Source organism: Mustela nigripes, chromosome X (assembly GCF_022355385.1).
Source record: "Mustela nigripes isolate SB6536 chromosome X, MUSNIG.SB6536, whole genome shotgun sequence".
Lineage (NCBI taxonomy): Eukaryota > Metazoa > Chordata > Mammalia > Carnivora > Mustelidae > Mustela > Mustela nigripes.
In genome coordinates, this window is record NC_081575.1 from 90,921,972 (window position 1) to 90,943,084 (window position 21,113).

Here is a 21,113-nt window from a genome sequence, read left to right on the forward strand (position 1 = left end):
GGCTCCCTCCCTTCCTCGTTTCCAAATGAGAAAGATTTTAAAAGTTATATTGTTGGGCCTCATCCCTTCTCATGGATTGGCACAAACAAGTTTCAACTTTCTTAAGACAAAAGGAATCTTTGGCTAAGCAGAAAAAAATGCATGGAAGGAGGCATGAGATTCCTTCCCTGAAGTAAGCAGATCATACCATAAAGGGATGAAACAAAATATTTGGATTCAAATACACATCTAATTCCCTGCCCTTCTAGAAGGAGACTTTTTTCCCCTCACAAATGCCAATGACTTAAACTTCTGCTTTAACTATAATAATATTACATTTGTTTGCTGTATTGATTTTTGCCTCAACCAAGGAAAAAAGGAAAGCAGAGCTAAGTCTCCTCTTGTGCTGAACTACTAAAGAGAAAGAGAAGATCTACTACCCTATGTGAGTGTTTTGTAATCTACAGGCAATAGTAACTATATATTCCACATCCCTTATCCAAGTGGGAAAGGAACTCTCTACCAGAATAGCTTGATGAATTCTCGTGAGGTAAATGAGGTACGACTATTAATCTTTGAAACACTATGCTTTCCTCATAATGACAACAGTGGCTTATATTTCTGTGGAATTTGTTTCAACAGAATGGTACATTTCCTTCTGCAAATAAAAAGCATGATTCTCAACAACATCCCTGGGAGGAAGGCAGGTTTGATCTCCATGGCATGAAGGCTAGGCAATGGGCCACAGAAAGAGTTGGTCTTCCCAATGGAAGAGGGTATTAAGGAAAGGTGCAACAACATGGTTTGCTTGCAGATTCCACAACTTATTAAAAAATGGACCACAGTTTTTCTGTCCATCAAATAAAACACATTTTGAAATATTTATCATCTTGTCAGATGAAGCAGGAAATTCCAGCCTAAAATAAATAAATTACTACCACCCACAATAGGTCACATGGCACAAAATAAGGATTTTTTATTCTTTCTTATATCTCTGCTGTACACTGAAACCACTTCACTGTACATGGAATGATTAAGCCCTAATGAAGCCTTCAGGAAAAGAAGGGCCTAAGAGATTATGAACCACAGAGTTTTATAACTAGCTCACCAATGACCTTTCCCCCGGCCAGTGCGTTAAAATTTACAAGGCATATTTACATGTATTACTTTATTTCATATCTTCGGTAACTCCAAGTTAACCCAATTAGTCCTACTTTACAGGCAAATAGATCAAGGCCTAGATTGGAGAATTAACTTGACCAAGGTCACACAGTTGGTAAGTAGTCAAGAGCTGAGCTAACATCTTCTAAGTCCAAGGTTAGGCTCCTTTCACCTCACCACGGTTGCCTTGCAATGAGCAATGTCCAGGTTAACCAAATCCAATCTGCCATCATAACATAGAGTTAGCCCAAAGAATACAGTGGAGTTATTCTGTCCTCTAATGCAGTGTTTCTCAAACTGTGATCCATTTGTATTAGAATCACCCAAGAAGCTTGCTAAAAATCCTGGAGATTTTATTCAGTAGGTTTGGGACAATGCTCTGGAATCAGTGTATTAAATTCACACTCCAGATGACTCAGACAATCCTTTGGAATCCTTGACGTGGCCTAATTTCCATGGCTTTGGAAGCCACTGGAAGCCATTCTGCCAACTCCTAAGGGCAATGCTCAGTGTGATGTGAAAGATCTATACAGAACAAAAAATAAACACTGATCACAGTCCCAAATGCCATAGGCTTTTATTCTGAGATACTTCTGGGGTGACTTGATATTTCAATCTCTTCTGTTTCTAAAAGTGGGGTTTGCTCTTATTTCGTCCATAACTTTCTCCTCCCCCAGCAAATGGAAACCATGGGGTAGCAGGCGATGACGAGACCCCTATTACTGTGAATCAGGTAGGTTCAATTCATCCATTAGTTAGTTAAATACTTAATGGTCATTGGTCATAAATTCATATAAGTTTATTAAGGAAAAAAGAGGCCAGGAATATGAAGTCCCGCGAAATAGCTTCGCTTTTGGCATTTTTGTGACCTGGAAAATCTGCATCCCAATGATTCCAGTTCCAGTGACCGTGTGAATGAAACGGGAGTTGGCAGATAATCTTCCATGTGTCCTGCAAGTGCTGTTGACAAACTGAATGGATAAAGTCAGGCTTTAAAGCTTGCCCACGGCCCTTTACAACTTGTCTGATTCATCTGAGGGAACAGTGAAGGCCGAGATCTCCAAATAAGGCGGAGGACACTCCAGGCCAGGCCACGGTCTCTTCTGAGAAGGTGATACGGAGAACTGGGCTGGAGAGCAGCCTCTGTGCCGTTATCTGTGCTGACACAGGGTGGGGTGAGCTGTCTTGGGCTGAAACTCTATTACTTATGGTGACTGGGTAGAGGAAGGTACGAGGTAGAGAGACAGGATGTACTGAAGTAGATAGAAATGCGTACAAGAGGACAGCTCGAGTGAAGAGTTCAGTCTTGACTCTGTTGAAAACACAAACTATCCTGGTGGCTATGTCATATGGGCAGCTGGATCTCGGTCTGGGGCTGAGAGGAATGGTGTGGGTTGGAGCTGCGAGTGTGAAGTTATAAGCACAGAAACCCATGGAGGCATGGTACATGATAATGCCCGAGGGGGTGTTTGAAGTGAGGAGGAAGGAAAGAACAAGCACTAGAGAATCCAGAGTTTCTCACTGAGCGATCTTCAGCAGACAAGGAGAGGGAGACTAATGAAACAGAGAAAGTAGGCATATATGATATTATAAGGCCTCTACTGATGGGCTGTTGGATCTTTCCTATCTTTTGCAATAAATACTTTCGTACTTACTCATTTCTCACATCTATATCCACCTCTAGAGGATAAACACCCCAAAGTGGAATGGCTGTATAATACATATGCCTCATTTTGATTGTGGAAGTGTTGATGTTTGAAAGGTTGCTCAAAAAAGCCACCAAATGTAGGTAGGGAAGTTAACCATATTTAATGTGGCATTTGATAGGTGGGGTTAAATCAATGTGCCATATCCCTATAATGCAACATCTAATATAGCTATAAGAAAGAATGAGGCTATCAATCATTTCTGCTAGGGAAGATAAAGAAGGCGGATTTACTTTTCGCAGTTTTGAACCATTTAACTTTTGTGCCATTCACATATATTACCTATATTTAAAAATATTTGTACTAGTACACAACACTTAGTAAAACAGAGTGACCTGAAGGTCAATTCACCTTTTCTTTCTGAGAATACCACTGCAGGTTTCTGATGGACTTTTGCATACTTGGGTTTTTGCATTATGGAAAGACCCAGTTAGATATTGAATTTTATTAAAAACATAATATAGAGAATTGCTTTAAAAGTGGCAAAGGTCTAAACTCATAGAGTTATGCTCATCTAGAGTCCAAGGTATACATTTTGGAATTTAATATTTTGCCACTTCTGTGATTAGTGAATAAAATATACTTTAGTTTGTCTACACTGGAGAGGTCTCCAGACGTCACCAACATCACCCTCGCATGTGTCCGAAAAATGTCAATGCAGACAGAATGAGTCAGATCAAGTCTGAAGACAACTAATTATTCTAATATAGGAAGTAGTGATGATCTTATAGTTTTAGCTTTCTGTTTTTAAGAAGAGTAGCACAGGGATATGGGTGTTGAGTTAAAAAAAAAATGTTCCCTATGTACTAAGCTAAAACTGACCAATAAGTTCACTTTTTGAGAATTAGCCTATTTTTGAATAATATTGAAAAAAGACTGCTTATTCCCAAGAACAATGCTAAATATATTCTTATATCAGTTTTTAAAATTCAGGAAGAAATTCAGAATATGGAAAAAAAATAGCTTGAATAAGCCTGAAGATGATTCTAGCTTTTATATCAGTAAAATTCCGTTTCTACCTTTTTGAAGATTTTATATGAATTCAAGTGAAAAAATGAACTGAGGGGCTAGAATAGGACTCCAGAAGAAGAGAGAGGCAGGTACTTCATACTGAAATAACCCAACTCCGCTCACCTTCCTTCATCTCTGCCCTCCCATCCACCCTGAGAAGTGTAAGATTATGCCAAGGGCTACTGTAGAAAGAACACTGGCTGACAAGTCACACCCTGGATTTAAGTCTGGATATCGTCATGGCTTCTATACGATCTTGGGCAAGTCCTTTAGCTTTCTAGGGGCTTCAGGTTTGGAACATGCAAAATGAGGAACCAGGTCTGAAGTACCTTTCAACATTAACTATCTTTGCCTCTAACTTTGGTGGCTGACGCACCTGGAATTCCAGGTAATAGAAGGTAAAGTAGATTGAACTACTGAACTACTGATTCTTCTTCCCTTCCTGGATCCTCATGCTTGTCATGGCTTCACTGTGAACAGAGTAGATTTCGCTGCCTCCTGATTTTAGGTTTGGCCATATGACTTCCTTTGACCAGTGGGATATCAGTAGATACGACACATGCAGGGGCTGAAAATGTACATTAGTTCTTATTCCCTTGTAGTCAGTGGCTTAGAATATTTTACAAAATAGATATTTACAATGGAGCTCTCTAATTCCTAAGTCATAATTAGGGTGACAACATGTCTCCATTTTCCCTGGTCGATCCAACTATTGTTCGGATAGAAAGATCTAGTTCTTTCCACTCTCAAAAGTGGGCTGATTTAGATTATAGATTATATAATCACCATAGAAAAACCTGTCCGTTTATCTTGAAAACTTACCTGGTTAATCCACAAGCTTGCTACAATAACAGGGCCATCTCCTTGTCTAAGCAACCATCCCCACAATGCCTTTTAGGGATTATGGGAATTCCCAGGGTGAGGAAAGCGTAGTCAGTATTCCTTCTTACTCTTCAAGTGAACTACGTAATGAGTGGCCCCTTTAACCCTCAAACCATTTTAGGAAATGTAAAATAACTCAGTAATAGAAAAAGTTTAGGGATTCCAAATTTCAACCGTAGTTTCAAAGAAGCTTATACCATTTCCCTTATGGTATGAAGTCTATGAATCATTGCATAACTTGCCGTTGACAGGACAGTGTGGCACACTTTTTACCATCCAATCAAAAAGGCCTTGGTCCCTGGACACACAGAGGTACATGCTCTTTGAGACACTCAGTGAGACCCTAAATGTTCATAACGTGGACATCTCTACTCATGTGTCCCAATACACTCAGGTGAAAAATGGCAGGGAAGCAGAATCCTAGGTCGCAAGACCAATACTGGGATCAAACAGCAGCCAGACAGTGCCTCGAGGCCTCACTTTGGAGACTGGTACCTTCAGAGCCTACACTTCCCCATGCTGGACCGGAGCATGAGCACACCCTCGACGGGAGTCCCAGGATTGTCCGCCATCTTCTGCCACAGGCGTTGCTCTTCCCCTTGAGAGTCCATCCAATCTACACTCTTCCCGTGGCTCACACCTGAGAGAAAGGGACAAGGGAGCATTACCCTTCACAGATGAAATGTTTGGATCTTCTAGAAGACACCTATCAACCTCTGAGGGGGCGTTATTGAGCAGAGCCTTTCATTGGCTTGTTTTCACTCACCCTATCTAGTGAGTAGTGTTAGAATGGCAGACTCCCTTTCCAGTTGGTACTACTCTCTTCTGCCAAGATAATGAGAAACAAAGCAGGATGGCCCTCATGGCTCATTTCTTCCCCTGCTCTGGTAGTCTCACAGAAAGCTGGCTCATTGGGACTGAGGTAACAGGACAGAAGAACAGGATGAAGTGGGCTCTGGGGCTCTCCTTTTTTAACAAGGCCGCTTCTCCAACCTGGGGACTTTTTGGTTTAGTGGTATAGATATTTTTGGTTTTCCTTAATCTATAACTACGCATAGCACCACACAGGTGGGGTTGTTCTTAACAGTACTGACCACAGTGCACATCGACCCTCTGTGTCTGACATAAGTTATGGGATAATGAGGGTCTTGGGGGCTACCTGTGCTCTGCCCCCACCATTTCCCTCCAATCTGCCCGGTTGTGGCCGTGTCTTGTGACATCAGCGGCATGTTGCCACAATCTGTTTGGACAACATTAGGTGTTATTTTTTAGGGAGAAAAATGGGTTTCCTTTCAATTCAACCAGTGAGTCATCTGAGAAGAGGATGAAGTAAAGTTGGTCTTGGGAATCATTCTCTCCCCTGTCAGAAGCCTGTGCTGTCTCAGTGATCCTCCCCTGAGAAAAACCTGAAACAACACCCACGAAAGTAGTTGACATTCACTTAGACTAAAGTGTAAGTGATATTTTATAAAAGGACTGAATATAAACATTGAAGTTATATGTACATCTCCTACATACTAACCCACAGGAACCACTAGTCACACACAACTCAGGGTCCCCTAGTCCCTCACCGGTTCCAGAATTCAAACGAACTCCTCCCAGAAAGATGTTGCTGGAGAAGGCCTCCTTGTCCCAGACAGTAAGTTCTAGGCAAACATTCTTTATATCCTGGGGGTTCAGGCCGCTGAACATGAAAGTATGATTCCACTGAGGGTTAACACTCTTCTTTACCACCAGAGTTTTGTGCTTGGTAGCTTTGCTGTCATCTGGGAGCAGGTAGCTGCAAGAGAAAATGTAATCAAGCCATTGGGAAAAACAGAAAATGGCTTCCTTGAGTAGTTATTTCCATTCCCCGTAGTTCTTGGTGCCTGTGTGTGTATATTTCATTTTTTCTTCAAGGTACTTATATGCTTACATCTAGATTTAAGTGGAAGATTTTATTGTTTATTTTAAGTAGGACAATAGCAAAATGCCTATACTCTCCTTTCTAATCCTATTTGGTCCTTCCCTCTTCTCGAAATGAAAATATCTCCTGTAGTAGGTACTTACAATAAAGAAGACACCCTGCAACACTTAAGATTTCATTTCATGTACCAAGAAGAGACTGCTTATCCCTTGATATTCATTCTCTCCTTACTCTTTAAAAAGATTCTTTTTTTTTAAGTTAGGCACAAGATTGCCCAGAATAAAGACTACATTCCCAGCCTCCCTTGCAGCCAGCATAGCCAATGTACTAAGATCCTGCCCAAAGGATATAGAAAGTGGTTCTGCATGCAATTTCTGAGAATTGTCTTGACAGCTGGAGTTTAGATGGGATAGCTGATACTCCAGCAGTGACCTTGGCCATGAGGTGGATACCACACCAAGATAGAAGAAACAAGAGTCCCTAATTATCATGATGCTTTCATACCTGCCCTAGATGGTTTACCCTTTGTCTTTGTATACATGTGAGAGAAAGAAATTTTGCTTTCTGACGTTCTCTTCCCTTTTTAATGATTTATTTATTTTGAGAGTGAGAGAGAGTGAGCATGTTGGGGAGGGGCAGAAGGAAAGGGAGGGAGAGAATCTCAAGCAGAATCCCCACTGAGCATAGAGCCCTATGCAGGGCTTAATCCCAGGATCCCAAGACCAGTACCCGAATCAAAACAAAGAGTCAGAGGTTCAACTGACTGAACCACCCAGGTGCCCCCTTTCTAATGCACTCTTAGAAAAAAACCCTGAGGTTCCTTTAAGATCAGCTCAATATTTAAGTGTAATTAGAGAGGGAATTTACTAGAAAGTCACTGGCCTTTTTTTCATTATAGAATAAAGATATCATCCTTTATTATCTCTGTTTTGTAAATGTTCAACATGATACAGTGAAAACTATTTCAAAAGATGTTAGTCACCCCTGCAAGGCCACAATGAGGCCATAGGTGAGGAGCCATTCTCTCATCCCATTAGAGAGTGGGCAGGAAGAGGCCTGAACAGGATGGTGGGGCTGGTGAGGCAAATCGTAGTCACAGGATCCAAATAAAGCATTTTTTTTGTGCTTAAAACTATTGTGAAAAAAAATGAAGGACAGATGAACTGGGACTCAGGCCCACACATTCACCAGCAGGAAAGCCCCAGATATCTGCTTCACCTTACTACTGGCTTTACCAAAATTAGAATGTGTGAGGGTAAAGGTTTGACTCATTTTCTTACAGAGTCAATTACAGTTTTCTAAGAAGGATTGATGAGAGGAACAATAATGCTATTGACCCAAAGAATTAACCTCATGCCCCAAACCTGTAATAAAAAAACCCAAAAAAAAAAAAAAAAAAAGAAAGAAAGAAAGAAAAAGAAAGCCAAACATAACACTATAGAAACTCATCAACCACAAAGAAAGAGAGCAAGAGAAAACCAAAGGAACAGAGATGAACTACAAAACCAACCAGAAAACAATGAACAAATGGCAGTATGTGTCTACTTATATTGTATATTGTTAGTTTCAGTGGTAGAGTTCAGGGGTTCATCAGTCGCATACAACACCTGGTGCTCATTCCATCACATGTCCTCCTTAATGCCCAGCACCCAGTAATCCCATCTCCCCACCCACTGCCCCTCCAGGGACTCTGTTTGTTTTCTATAGTTTAGAGTCTCTTATGGTTTGCCTCCCTCTCTGATTTCATCTTATTTTATTTTTACTTCCCTTCTCCTATGATGCTCTGTTTTGTTTCTTAAATTCCACATACCAGTGAAGTCATATAATTATCTTTCTCTGCTTGACTTATTTCACTTAGTGTAATACCCTCTAGTTCCAAGCACATCATGGCAACAATTACTTTAAACATAAACGGTCTAAATGCTCCAACCAAAAGATAGAGGATGGCAGAATGGACCAAAAAAACCCCACAAGATCCATCCATATGCTGCCTATAAGAGACTCAAGTCAGACCTGAAGAAACATACAAGACTGAAAGTGAAGGGATGAAAAAAATCTTACCATGCAAATGGAAGCAAAAAAAAAAAAAAAAAAAAAAAAGCAGATGGAAAAAACAGTATGTATATCAGACCAAACTGAGTTTAAAACAGACTGTAATTGGGTGATGGGCATTAAGGAGGGTATCCCTATGATGGACACTGTGTATTATATGCAACTGACAAATCACTGAATGCTACATCTGAAACTAATGATGTAGTAGAAGTTGGCTAACCGAATTAAAATTTAAAAAATTAATTAAACACACTGTAACAAGAGACAAAGAAGGACAGTACATAATGCTAAAAGGATTAATCCAACAAGAGGGTATAACAATTGTAACTATCTATGCATACAATATTGGGACACCTAAATACCAAAACAAATATTAATGGACATAAGGAGAGAAATTAATGGTAATACAATAGCAGGGACCTTTAACACCCTACTTACATCAATGGATAGGCATCCTGGCAGAAAATAAATAAGAAAAATGTGTCCTTGAATGACACATTAGACAAGATGGACATGACGGATGTACACAGAATGTTCTATTCCACAACAGAATATACATTCTTTTCAAGCACATATGGAACACTGTCCAGAATACATCACATGTTAGGCTATGAAATAGGCCTCAATAAACTTGAGAAGACTGAGATCACACCATGCATTTATTCTGACCATGATGCTATGAAACTAGAAATCAAGCACAAGAAAAAAAATTGGAACAAAGAAATATGCTGTCCCCAAAACACTCTCCAGTCACTATCTCCGGGGAGGATGCTCTGAAATTTCTACTTTTTACAATTTCCCCTAAGAGAGCAAAATATGAAGGAGCCAATATTCTTGTTGTTGTTTATTGCCAGTACCAAATTATAACAAAGCACAATATAAATATATTATACAGAGAAAATCACATTTTCTCCTCTTTTGAGAAATGAATCTCACAGGAAAATCTGTCAGTATTGAGGGTGAGAATGATGGGAAATCCTGAGATATGCTGGAAGCAAGGGGAAAACTAGAATTAGGAGCCTCCTCGCCTCGTGTTGTTACGGATCTAAAAGCCAGCATATAAGGGTAGCTTTCTCCTTGTCCATTTAGAGTAAGATGAACACAGAAGTCTCACAGCCAACCCTGTCTCATGGGTCACAGAACCTCTCAACTCCCATTAAGTATCTTCTAAGATGAGTTAGAACAAAATTACCCCTTCACAAAGCTATCAGAAGTGCCTCCTGACTTCACCGCTGTCAAATTCTTTGCCTCTTTGATCAACACTTCCAGTATTCCTCCAAAGATTACGGATGACTCCTTCTTCTTTCCCCTTTTGAAGGTCTTCTTTCCTGCATCAGCCATCGAAAAGATAGAGACAGAGAAGGAGGGAGGAAGAAAGGAAGGGAGAAGGAGGAGGAAGGGAGAGAAGGGAAGAGAGAGAAATCATGGGTTCCATTTCAAAATTCACAAAGAAAACCTGCCAAGATTTATTTCATTTGCTGACTGAACTGGGCCTTTATGTTATTGTGTTTTTCCATGATTTATTCAAATGTTTCTACCCCACCAGATTCCTTCTGGATAGGTGTTTTTTTTTCTATGTAATTTTTAATATATTTATTACAAACACTTTTTTTTTTCAAAGTTAGTGCCATATTACATAAAATATACTTATCTTTTTTTTCTGGGTAAATTTTTTTAAAATTTATTTTCAGCATAACAGTATTCATTATTTTTGCACCACACCCAGTGCTCTGGATAGGTCTTTCATTTGTGTTTGTTGCAAAAAAAAAGAACAAATAAATGTAAAACTATAAATACTTCCCAACAAGGAGTACCTTTTTACAGGGTATAGAGGAACAAAATGGAAGTGAATCTGAGAGCTGCCTGAGCCATATTCTTGCTCTCAGTGAGAACAGCTACAGAGAAAGCCACACAGAAGTGCCAAGACTCCAAAAGAGAAAATTCCGTAACTTCCTTCTTGGGTGTTTTTGTCTTATAAATTTAGAACTGTGCAAAGGCCAGCCCAAAGGCTATACAGGGCCCAGGCACAACTATGTTTTTGATTGAGAGACAATTCTCCCCACGTCACATTTTTATTCTGAGGAAATGGCTCAACGCGAGTAATAACCACCGCCACCACCTTTATTCCGAACTGCTTTAGGCACTTTCCATGAATGAACCTATTTAATCCTTGCACTATCCCTATGAAGTGAGGAAACGGAGGCGAAGAGGCAGTGAATTACTTGCACAGGGTTACACTGAAGAGGGTGACAGTGAATGGAAGGCTGGAGAAGGCTGCTTGGATCAGTTGATGGCAGAAGGCCAAAAGGACCTAAAAGTTGACTCCATCTGGATTTTTCCTTTACATCCTGTGTTCTAGGTCAACTTCTTCCTCCAGACTCCCTGAGTAACTGTGACTGTCAGAAATCTATACAGCAGCTTTTTACATCTCTCCTTTCCGCAGACTGTACTCCTCCCCACCTCCCCTCTCCATCCTGGGGAACATCCTAGATCTCTGGGATTTCCAGGAAACAAATGCCACCAGTGAGCCTGGTTTCCAGTATAAACTTTGCCTTTTACTCGTAAAGATCCTGCCCCCTTCCCCATTTGTAGGACATACTTCTCAACTCTCCTCCAAGACAGTGACACCCAACCCTATACATTTTCATCTGTGTAATGCCAAAGTAAAATAATCCAACCAATTCCTGATCCCTGTTACCATACATCTAGACACAGAATGCCCGTGGTCAAAGTCATTGATTTTTACTCTACCTTGAACTTGTTCTAGAGGAATCATCAGGTTCTCCTCTGGGGGGATGTAACGTAAAACAACTGTTAGCTCTCCTTTATAGTGAAGGCCTATGTCTGCAGCGAATTCCACCTGGCCAAAGGGAGACAGGTGAAGACAAAAAGTGAGAATGTTTGGTTTATTATTTTGTAGTCCATGTTTGAATGGCCTTGTCACATTTACTTGCTGGTTTAAACACGACAGTCCATTCCTATTCAACTGTTAGTACTTACTGGTTTAAGATATGCCTTAGTTAAGAAAAGAGAGAGGCCAGAAAACTTCGTATTCTTTGTACAAAAGGTATTTGTGTGTAACGTTTAACATTAAAATAAAGGAATTTGAGAGGAGATATATGACACACGTGTGGTCATCAGTGGCTGCTGACTGCCTGTGGTGCAAGGAGAACCAGAACCCATCAGTGAACATAGAGTTCGGGGTATGAGGCACAAACAAAGATGCCACGGAGAACAGCTCCAGAAGATATGTCTCCCTGTCTGCTCTTGATGTCTCAAAGCTTTCCTAAGTGACCAAGAGGGGGAAATAGCCAGGAATGCGTGATTCACATTGGGCTGCCCAGCCACTAATTATTCAAAGCTATATTGTAATTCACATGATTAAAATTTGATGTGGAAGGCCACCTGGGTGGCTCAGTTGGTTAAGCATCTGACTCTTGATCTCAGCTCAGGTCTTGATCTCAGGGTCATGAGTTCAAGTCCCTCACGGAGCTCCACACTGGGCACACTGGAATTTTTAAAAAAAAAATTCAGTGTGGAAAAACTGGTTCAAACATTGTTGGTGAGAATGTAAAATGGGGTAGCCACTCTGGAAAATGGTAGGGCAGTTTCTTGTAAGACTAAACATACAGATACCATACAACCCAGCAACTGCACTTTTGAGCATTTATCCCAGAGAAATGAAGGATTATGTCCACATAAAAATCTGTATACAAATATTCATATCATCTTTCTGTGGACTAGCCCCGAACCGGAAATGGATTAGATGACCTTCAAGAGGAGAGGTGGCTTGTGCAACAAGGTGTGGTACAGCCATACCATGGACTACTGCTTAGCAGTAAAGAGGAATGAACAGACAATACACAAGACAATTTGGATGCACCTCTACTGAATTACGCCAAGTGAAAAAGCGAGCTCAAAAGGCTAAGTACCATACAATTTCATTTAAATGACAGTCTTGAGGTGACAAAATAATAGATATGGAGAATAGATTAGTGGTCTCTGGAGGTAGGGAGGGGTGTCAGGAGGGAGGTGGGTATGGCTATAAAAGATCACAAGAGAGCTTTGCGATGATGGAACTGTTCTGTACCTTGGCTATAGTGATAGATAAAGGTACAGATGTGATAAAATTGCATAGAACACACACACACACACACACACACACACGAGAAGTGAGGAAGTCTGAAGAAGATGGGTGTGTGGTATCAATGTCATCACTTCAGGTGTGGCATTGCTCTATAGCTTTGCGAGATGCTACCATTGGGGAAAACTAGGTAAAGGGTACATGAGATCTCTCTGTATTACTTCTTACAATTGAATGTGGCTCTGTAATCATCTCAAAATCAAAAGTTTCAGTTCAGAAATTCAATGTGAACACATACCCAGAGACTTTGTTCTGTAAGTCTCCTCATTGCCATTGAGTCAACTCAACTGACTTTTTATAAAAGGGGTAAGAAAAGTAGTATATTTTCTTTGGCCTTTCCTTCAGGAACTGGCTCCTGGGTGCTGGGAACTACTGTCTTCCAAGAGGGTACACCGAAAGAATTCAGAAACCCCCAAACTAAATTGAGAAGCAAAAGGCTATTCAAGCCTCTGCAAAGATGATGGAAACCAGGCAAAGGAATCCTTACCTGACTTTCCTCCTGATTGGTGATAAAACTTAATCAGCAAAGGTGGGAAAATCATTTGAAGTATTTTATTCAACCTTCTTGCTAGGGGCAAACATGAGATTAGACAGTGAAACAGACTATCCATCTAATTTTTAATCTAATTAAGTCACATGCCTTGTAAAAAGGACATTTCTTGTTGTTTTGACAGTTTTAGTACATTTTACTTTATGTGAATGTCACAAATGGAAAGTTATAACGGACGTTATAGCAAAGTAAAAAGGTCATTACTTTTTCAGTGCTATAGCCAATGAGCTACAGCTCATTGGTGTTTATCCTTTCTCTTTGGGTCTGAGTGGACCTTGTAATTGGTTTGACCAGGAGAGCATGGCACCAGTGACAATGTGCCAGTTTCTGGGCTCCAAGCCCGAGATTAACAATTTCTACTTCCTCTCTTAGAATGAACATCCTTGGGATGCTCCCATTGAGTACCCATGGTGTTGAGGCCCAAGCCACAGAAAGAAGCCACATGTAGGTGCTCTGGTTGGCAGTCCTAGCTGAATTCCCAGTTGGCAGCTAACAGAAAGTGTGAGATGGCCAACTCGAACAATCAGCCCAGTCAAGCCGTCATACGACTTCAGCCTCAGTCTACCATCTAGCTGCAACCAAATGAGAGACCTTCAATGAGAACTACCTAACTGAGCCTAGTCACTCCACAGAATCATGAGCAATAAGAAATTGTCATTTTAAGCCACTAAGGTTTAGAGTAGTTTTCTTTATAAAAATTAACCAATGCAGGCTCTATTTGCTTTTAGCTGAGAGCTTTGGATGGGAAAATATGTTGGTAGGAAAAAGTGATGTATGCAGGTGTGTGCATATCAGTAGAGGTTAGAATATCCAATACTGGGATTTATTAATGTTCCATTGGTCTTTAGCTTATATTAATTAAAATATACTGGTGACTTTCTATAAATACAGTCTTGAAAACTTATAAGAGTAGAAAAGAGTAAAGATGAAGACTTGTAGCATTATAATCACATACAAAAGAAATTCAAGGAAGGGAGTCATTCTACAGCCTGTGCATAGCTAATATCTTGGGATAGTTTTGATATTCTTGCAAGGAAATTCCAAGGCAATGTCTCATCTCCTGACATACCACCATTTTACATCACTCAACCACCTTTTGCTCTGAAAAAGGTAGAATTCAATTCAATTAAACTCATTCAATCCTATCATCACATACGGGATGCCTTCTTGTAGTAATGTTTTGAAGGCATTTTGCTAAGTGTTGCAGGAGCATATAAGACACAGACCTTACTGAGCTTTCAATCTATCCAGGAGACATATATTCAATAGAAGCTCTATAAATCTGTCCTTAACTGACTCATCAGATTAATGTTCTCTATTCCCACTGAAGAGACCATGCATGCCTACTCTTGTCAGTTGAACTGTATGCTCACCAAAAGCCAGCCGCATTCATCTCCCAGGTTCTCTATGCTGGGCACATTTGTGGTTCTAATTATATAATTTAATATCAGTAAGCTAAAGAATGCAAAAAGACAGCTACTACTATAAACATTAAGCTGAATACTTTCAAAGAACTAAGTATTTGAAAATAAATTTGCTATTGGATTACATTTGGGCTCGAAGCTGTAAAAGATTAAAAAACAATCATGAATATTTAGAAAGCTTTTATATTTGGTTTACTTTGAAAGCATTCTCAAGTTCCTGCTGTACTTTAGAAAAGCTCAAACTAGAAACTACTGATTAGAATGCACTAGGGTCAGAATTTAAGCCAGGAAGATAGGACAGAATTCTAATCACCGAAACTATCCTCAAGCAAAATGAATTATCCTTATGTTCAAAGACTTGAAAATCAATGCGTATTTGGTTTTTTTTTATTTATTTTTATTTTATTTTATTTTTTATTTTTTTAGCGTATTTGGTTTAAGTTGAAATAAATGACTAAGAAATGCACTCGGGGTGTGTGTTTGTGTAAGTGTGATTTCTGTGGATTTATGAACTGACCTAAGGTCAGTTCTGACAAAGGATGACAGTTGTTCCAATACAGGTACAAAGAAACTACTGGGGGAAGAGACAGAATCACCTAGATTGGGATAAAGGGGTGACCTTTATCCCAATGGGAGATAGGATGACTGACAGAGGATGGGAAGAAGGTCAGCCTGGGTTAAGAAAACACTCATATCAAAATGCAGTTGGGACTGTGCTGTGTTTAAAAGCTGGCGGGGAGTCAGGTTTAATAGATCAGAGGTTTGTGTGAAGGGAAGTGGTAGCAAGGAAGACAAAACGGGGTTCTACTCTAGGTTGCCCAGAAGACCCTAAGACACAAATTTATCTTAGTGTGTTTTATTGGGATGGGGAGTGGGGAAATGGGACCACAAAGTCAAGGAGGCTTAAGAAGTTGTGATATCAAGCAAAGGTTTATGATGAGTAGCTTTTTCTCAGTTCCGCAAGGGAGCGTTGCGAACAAGGCAGATCACATCTCTGAGTGCTGTCTCAACCAGAGACAAGAGAATAGAAGTGTTGATGACACTCCTTCGGCCATCAGTTACTGAACAAGGGCTCTGCCCTCCACTCCTCAGAAAACTTAAATACCCAGGTTCTTCTGCCTCTTCATGACCACAGACCAAGCCCACATCAGCACCCTGAGGGCTCCTCTCCTACGAAGACGGACAGGTGCTGGCTGGTGTGAGCAAAAGCCATGGGGAGCCACATACGAATGATGCTGGGGATCCGGGTAGAGCACTGACATCCTCCCCTGGTACAGAAGGCGGGGCCATATCAAGGAGCACTGAAGTGCCAGGATGATGGGTCAAGATTTATTCAAACCATATGCAAAAGCAGTAGGGAACCAGTGAGGGTATCTGACTGAGCAGGGAGTGTGGCGTCACCAGGGAACCCCCATTATCTGCCTTTTCAAAAGAGCAATCCACATTACATCAGTGTTGGAAGCAGAGCTCCTTGTACATTTTCAGGTCTACTACAGTGGGGGTAATAAATTATGGACAAGAGTCTGCCCAAACCACCAGTTACAGAGAGCCTTTCAGCTCAGGAATAATTTCACAGAAATTTGCATCAACTCCCTGCCTGAAGGCAGAGCACAGATTTACTTGGAAAATACTCGAGCTTGCCGGTGATTTTCAAAGCTCCTTGTTTTTATAATAGCACCTTCTGGGAAGACATGAAAGGCAATTCATACTGACAAACCCTTCTCGTCTAACTACCTAATATGCCTTTCAGAGAGATAATGAGTTACAGCTAATAAACAGTCTCATATCATGCAGTAAAATGGAAGTCATACTGTGAAACTGCTTTACAGGACGCTTGACAGCTTGAGATCTTCCTCTGTCCGCCCCAGCCTCCCCACTGGCTTAGGGCCATAAGGCGTACCAAAACCAAAGGCGGTGTCAAAGGACATTCGCTAACGCAGAGTCAGTAAGAAATAAGGCACTGTGTCTTTCCAGTATTCCCACTGCAAAGGGATGTCAGTATTTCCGAACACCGAAGGACTATTGATTCTGATCCTCTGTCACTAAGGAAATTGGTCCCTGTAGTTTACACTTCACGTCTCCCGCTTGATAATCTAGAAGGAAACATCGAGTGTCCAAGGCTGCTCATACTCTATCCAGAGCTGCTGAAGTGACTACTGCCTTGAAGGGGCTGAGACAGGAGACTGAAAACGAAGTGACAGGCTGATACCCCAGCACCGAGAGCCCAGCCCAGCCTGAGGATGAGCCACCAATAAGAGAAGGCAGCCTACGGAGTATGTTGCATCTGTCTTCCCCATTTCCCATTTCTGGAAGGCATGGTGCCCAAACAAGGCTGACTCTGCGGGCTTTCCTCTGTATGTGTCAGAGACACATATGCACGTCCCCCATGGGTCAGAGACCACATGTGTGCCTCTATGTGTCATCTTTTTCTTGGAAGAGAAAGATGGCAGGGATTAAAGACACAAACCTAGGGGCACCTGGGGGGGCTCAGTGCTTCAGCCCAGGTCATGATCTCAGGGTTCTGGGATCGAGCCCCGCATACGGCTCTCTGCTCAGGAGGGAGCCTGCTTCCCCACCCCCAGCCTACCTCTCTGCCTACTTGTGATTTCTCTGTCAAATAAATAAAATCTTAAAAAAAAAAGACACAAACCTCTAAGGGGTTCCCCAGAAGCTCACCGTGTGGTGAGGGTTCTTACACACTGCCTCATTAAGAATTGTTCCCAGGATAAAAAATAAAAATTAAAAAAAAAAAAAAAGAATTGTTCCCAGGATAGACCAGGGAAGGGGTGACAAAGATGAAGTTTAGGGTCAGGGTAGCCTGATCTGGTGGGAAAGCTGTAGAGTGTAAGTAATGCCTTGGGGCACCACTCCCTTACCCCCGCACCACTCTCAGTAAGGGAACTGGGCTTTCCGACTCCCCAGTGTATGGGTTATTGGCAAAGGGCTGCCTTGTGAGAGGCAGTACGTAAGCTCCTAGGAGCTTTGGACTCCCTGCTCATGGAAAAAGCTACAGTAGTCTGGAACAGTCTTCTAAACAGTCTCAGGTGAAGGCTGTTGGAGGCCAAACTCCTAACAGTCACAGTTAAAGGAATGCAAGGGGGATCTGGCAGAGGACCAAGGAGTTCCAAACGTTACACTCAATCAGAACTTTTCTACCTTGAGCAGCCCGAGAGCTATCTCTTATGACAGAAAAAGAAATCACTCAGTGGCAATGTGAAGGTGATTGCCTGGAAAGTGCCTGGTCCCTAAGCACAGAGGATGCACCTGGGAGAGCTTAGATAACATCCCAGGGCAAGTACTTCCACCATTTCCAGGAAACTGACTGGAACATTCCAAGCTGTTTTCCAAAGAGCCCCTATGTGCTTTAATGTTACGTTTATGACAGATCAGTTATTTTCAGGTACTAAAATGAACGTTACTTGTTCTTCATCTACATCATGCTTCATATAATGTCTTAGACATTTTCTAACTATGAGTCTGTGGTGCCCATCTATTACACACAAAAGGAAGCAAGTGCCAGGAGACTGCTGAAGTCAGATTAAGTGCTATCCTTCATGGTAAGGCTTTTCATTCCATTCCAAGAGACTCCATGTTTAATGACTGATTATTTCCCACAGTTAACGTCAAGGGAATATTAAACTATTGCGGACTTATTTCTTGTGACTTTTGTGCTTCCTATCATATTTATGTTAGTCAGAGGTCTGCAGTTATTTTATGTTTAAGGGCTTTTATTATATTTTATTATTAATTTTACCCACAGCCCAATTATACTTCCCAAAGATTTCCTATGATTACACCAAGTTTGAGGTCCGTAGTTCTAAAAGTCTACCAGAAAATTGTGTTCAGCTTCTGAGCTTCAATCTCAGATACAACGGAAATGATGATACTTAGACCTCACGATGTTTGTCGTGGACACTGTGTTGCTGCTGATGATCGATGCATGTGTTGCTGTCCAGCTTCCACTCACCATTGTTTTAGAACTACTATCCCTGGGTTCCCTTTGGGGAAATACTATCTTCAGGACAGGGGTATGTTCTGATTGTCTTAAGTCAGCCAGTACTTCTCACCTCCCTGGCCGGCCATGGCAGTTAGCTCAGGGTGAGCAAGTGATGTCATCCGAGTGAGGAGAACCAGGCCCAGGGTGCTGAGTGCACTGCTGCAAGAGGAGGACATTTTCCTCTCCCCGACTGTGTAGCGCAAGGAGGAGGGGCTCGCGCATATTGTAATGTCCAAGAGAATCATACTGGAGCTAGTGAGGGAGACCAACCGCACAGAGTCTCAAAATGAAGCCAACACAGAGGAGAGAGACCAAGGGGCACCTGGGTGCCTCAGTGGGTTAAAGCCTCTGCCTTCTGCTCAGGTCATGATCCCAGGGTCCTGGGATAGAGCCCCACATCGGGCTCTCTGGTCAGCGGGGAGCCTGCTTCCCTTCCTATCTCTCTGCCTGCCTCTCTGCCTACTTGTGATCTCTGTCTGTCAAATAAATAAATAAAATCTTTTAAAAAGAGAGAGAGAGAGAGATCAAGAGAATCCAAGGCCTAGATATGATGTGAGTTATCTGGGTAAAACCATGTTTGATAATCACTGGCCAATAATTTCCTTGTATATTTTTGAGTGGTATGAGCAGGGTTTCTGTCAATTGTGATACAAGGGCTGTGATGTAACAGAAACACTACCTAGCCTTTATTGAGGACTTAAAATGTACCTGACACGGTACTGTGGGTATCACAGGGTGCTTCTTCAAGTTTCACAATGTCCCAGTAAGATATGTTTAAGCATTACCTCACAAATGAGAACACCAAAGCCTGGGGAGTTAATGTGTCAAATGTCAACAGATAATCATGAAGCCAGGACTGAACCCAGCAAGTCTGATTTGAGTCTACTATCTTTACCGTCATGTTCTTTCTGCCTCTCTGTATATAAAGAACAATCTTCATGGGCGTCTGCGTGGTTCAGTGGGTTAAAGTTTCTGCCTTAGGCTCAGGTCATGATCCCAGGGTCCTGGGATCGAGTCCTGCATCAAGCTCTCTGCTCAACAGGGAACCTGCTCCCCCCTCCCGCCTGCCTCTCTGCCTACTTGTGATCTCTGTCTTTCAAATAAATAAATAAAATCTTGAAAAAAATAAAAAGAACAATCTTCGGATACATCAATGTGACCTTTTTTCATCCCACTTTTGACTTAAAAAATCACTATAAATGTACAGAGACTCCGGTTGCATAGGGCGAAGCCAAGGTACTGTTGCTCTAGTTCAGAACATGCTCTGTTGCATTTAATTTCTAGAACGAGCTTCAAAACTGTTTTTCTGACTATAACTTAAATCTGGGTTATGAATCTCCAAAGTCAGAATATAGGAAACCAGATACTTTAGCTACTGATTGCTTCCTGAGGCAAGGCAAGACCATTCCTGCTTATGTTTGAATTGTGGAGAATGGGGAATAGAGAGAATGTTCTAAGACTCTTTGCCTCTATGGATTTGTTTTTACTTCCATGAAATCGAATGCTTTTTCCTGCTGATAGGGTCATATAATGTATTCCTTCTTTTTTAAATCTATGGAGACCTCCAAATGATGAATACATTTTTAGTAAGTCAAATTAATATTATATATGACTATGTGACTTGCATGGTACAGATAGTCTGTATTAAAGAGAATTCCAAGGAAAGGATTTACGTGTCTTATATTATTCCAAAATTAGCTGCATTCATCTGTTCAGATTACCGCTTGAAAATGAGAAGTCTTCAGATTCTCTAGGCCAAGGACATCAATTTTGTTCCTAACTTGTCCCGTTGCATAACTGTTTGATTAATCTCCAGGCATTTCCTACCTTGGGCTGAAGCACAAACCACTCATCGCTTGGATTTTCAAAGTTCCATGAGTCAAAAGGAATCTCCACCTCCCCGAGGAAGCTGTTACGGCCGAATCGATCATGATGCCAGACCGAGAGCTGCAGAGTTCTCGTCTCCAGCTGGGTGTGGCTGATGGTATACTGCAAAGGAGAGTCACAACATTACACTCCACGTGGATGGCTCTGCCCAGTTCTACGACAGGCTGAAATTTACTTTCACCAACTTTCAGGCCATATGCGCTTGTAATACGAACAAAACAAACACAAAAAACCACCATATTTCTCCTTGTTGGTGCTACAGCTGGGGTTCTAGGCCGTACACTTATTTTGTGTTAGACCTTCAACTGAAAGATGTATCAGCCAGTTATTTAAGAAAAAGTCAATAAACTTCAAATAGTACATAAAAAGGGTTAGGTAATGATGATTGCCCCTTTCCAGTTTTACCTGGTTTTC

The 21,113-nt window shown here is 41.3% G+C and overlaps 1 protein-coding gene across 1 annotated transcript in view; it reads right to left on the minus strand.

Moving 5' to 3' along the window:
* Positions 1-4,833: 4,833 nt before the first annotated feature.
* Positions 4,834-21,113, minus strand: part of SYTL5 (synaptotagmin like 5) — a 103,585-nt gene continuing 87,305 nt past the window's right edge. The window contains exons 12-16 of the mRNA XM_059384564.1: positions 20,640-20,801; positions 11,449-11,557; positions 9,890-10,025; positions 6,311-6,519; positions 4,834-5,379 (exon numbers count right to left, since the gene is read on the minus strand). Coding sequence (XP_059240547.1) covers positions 5,237-5,379; positions 6,311-6,519; positions 9,890-10,025; positions 11,449-11,557; positions 20,640-20,801 — 759 coding nt within the window. The 3' untranslated portion in view covers positions 4,834-5,236. The remainder of the gene's footprint in view (positions 5,380-6,310; positions 6,520-9,889; positions 10,026-11,448; positions 11,558-20,639; positions 20,802-21,113) is intronic.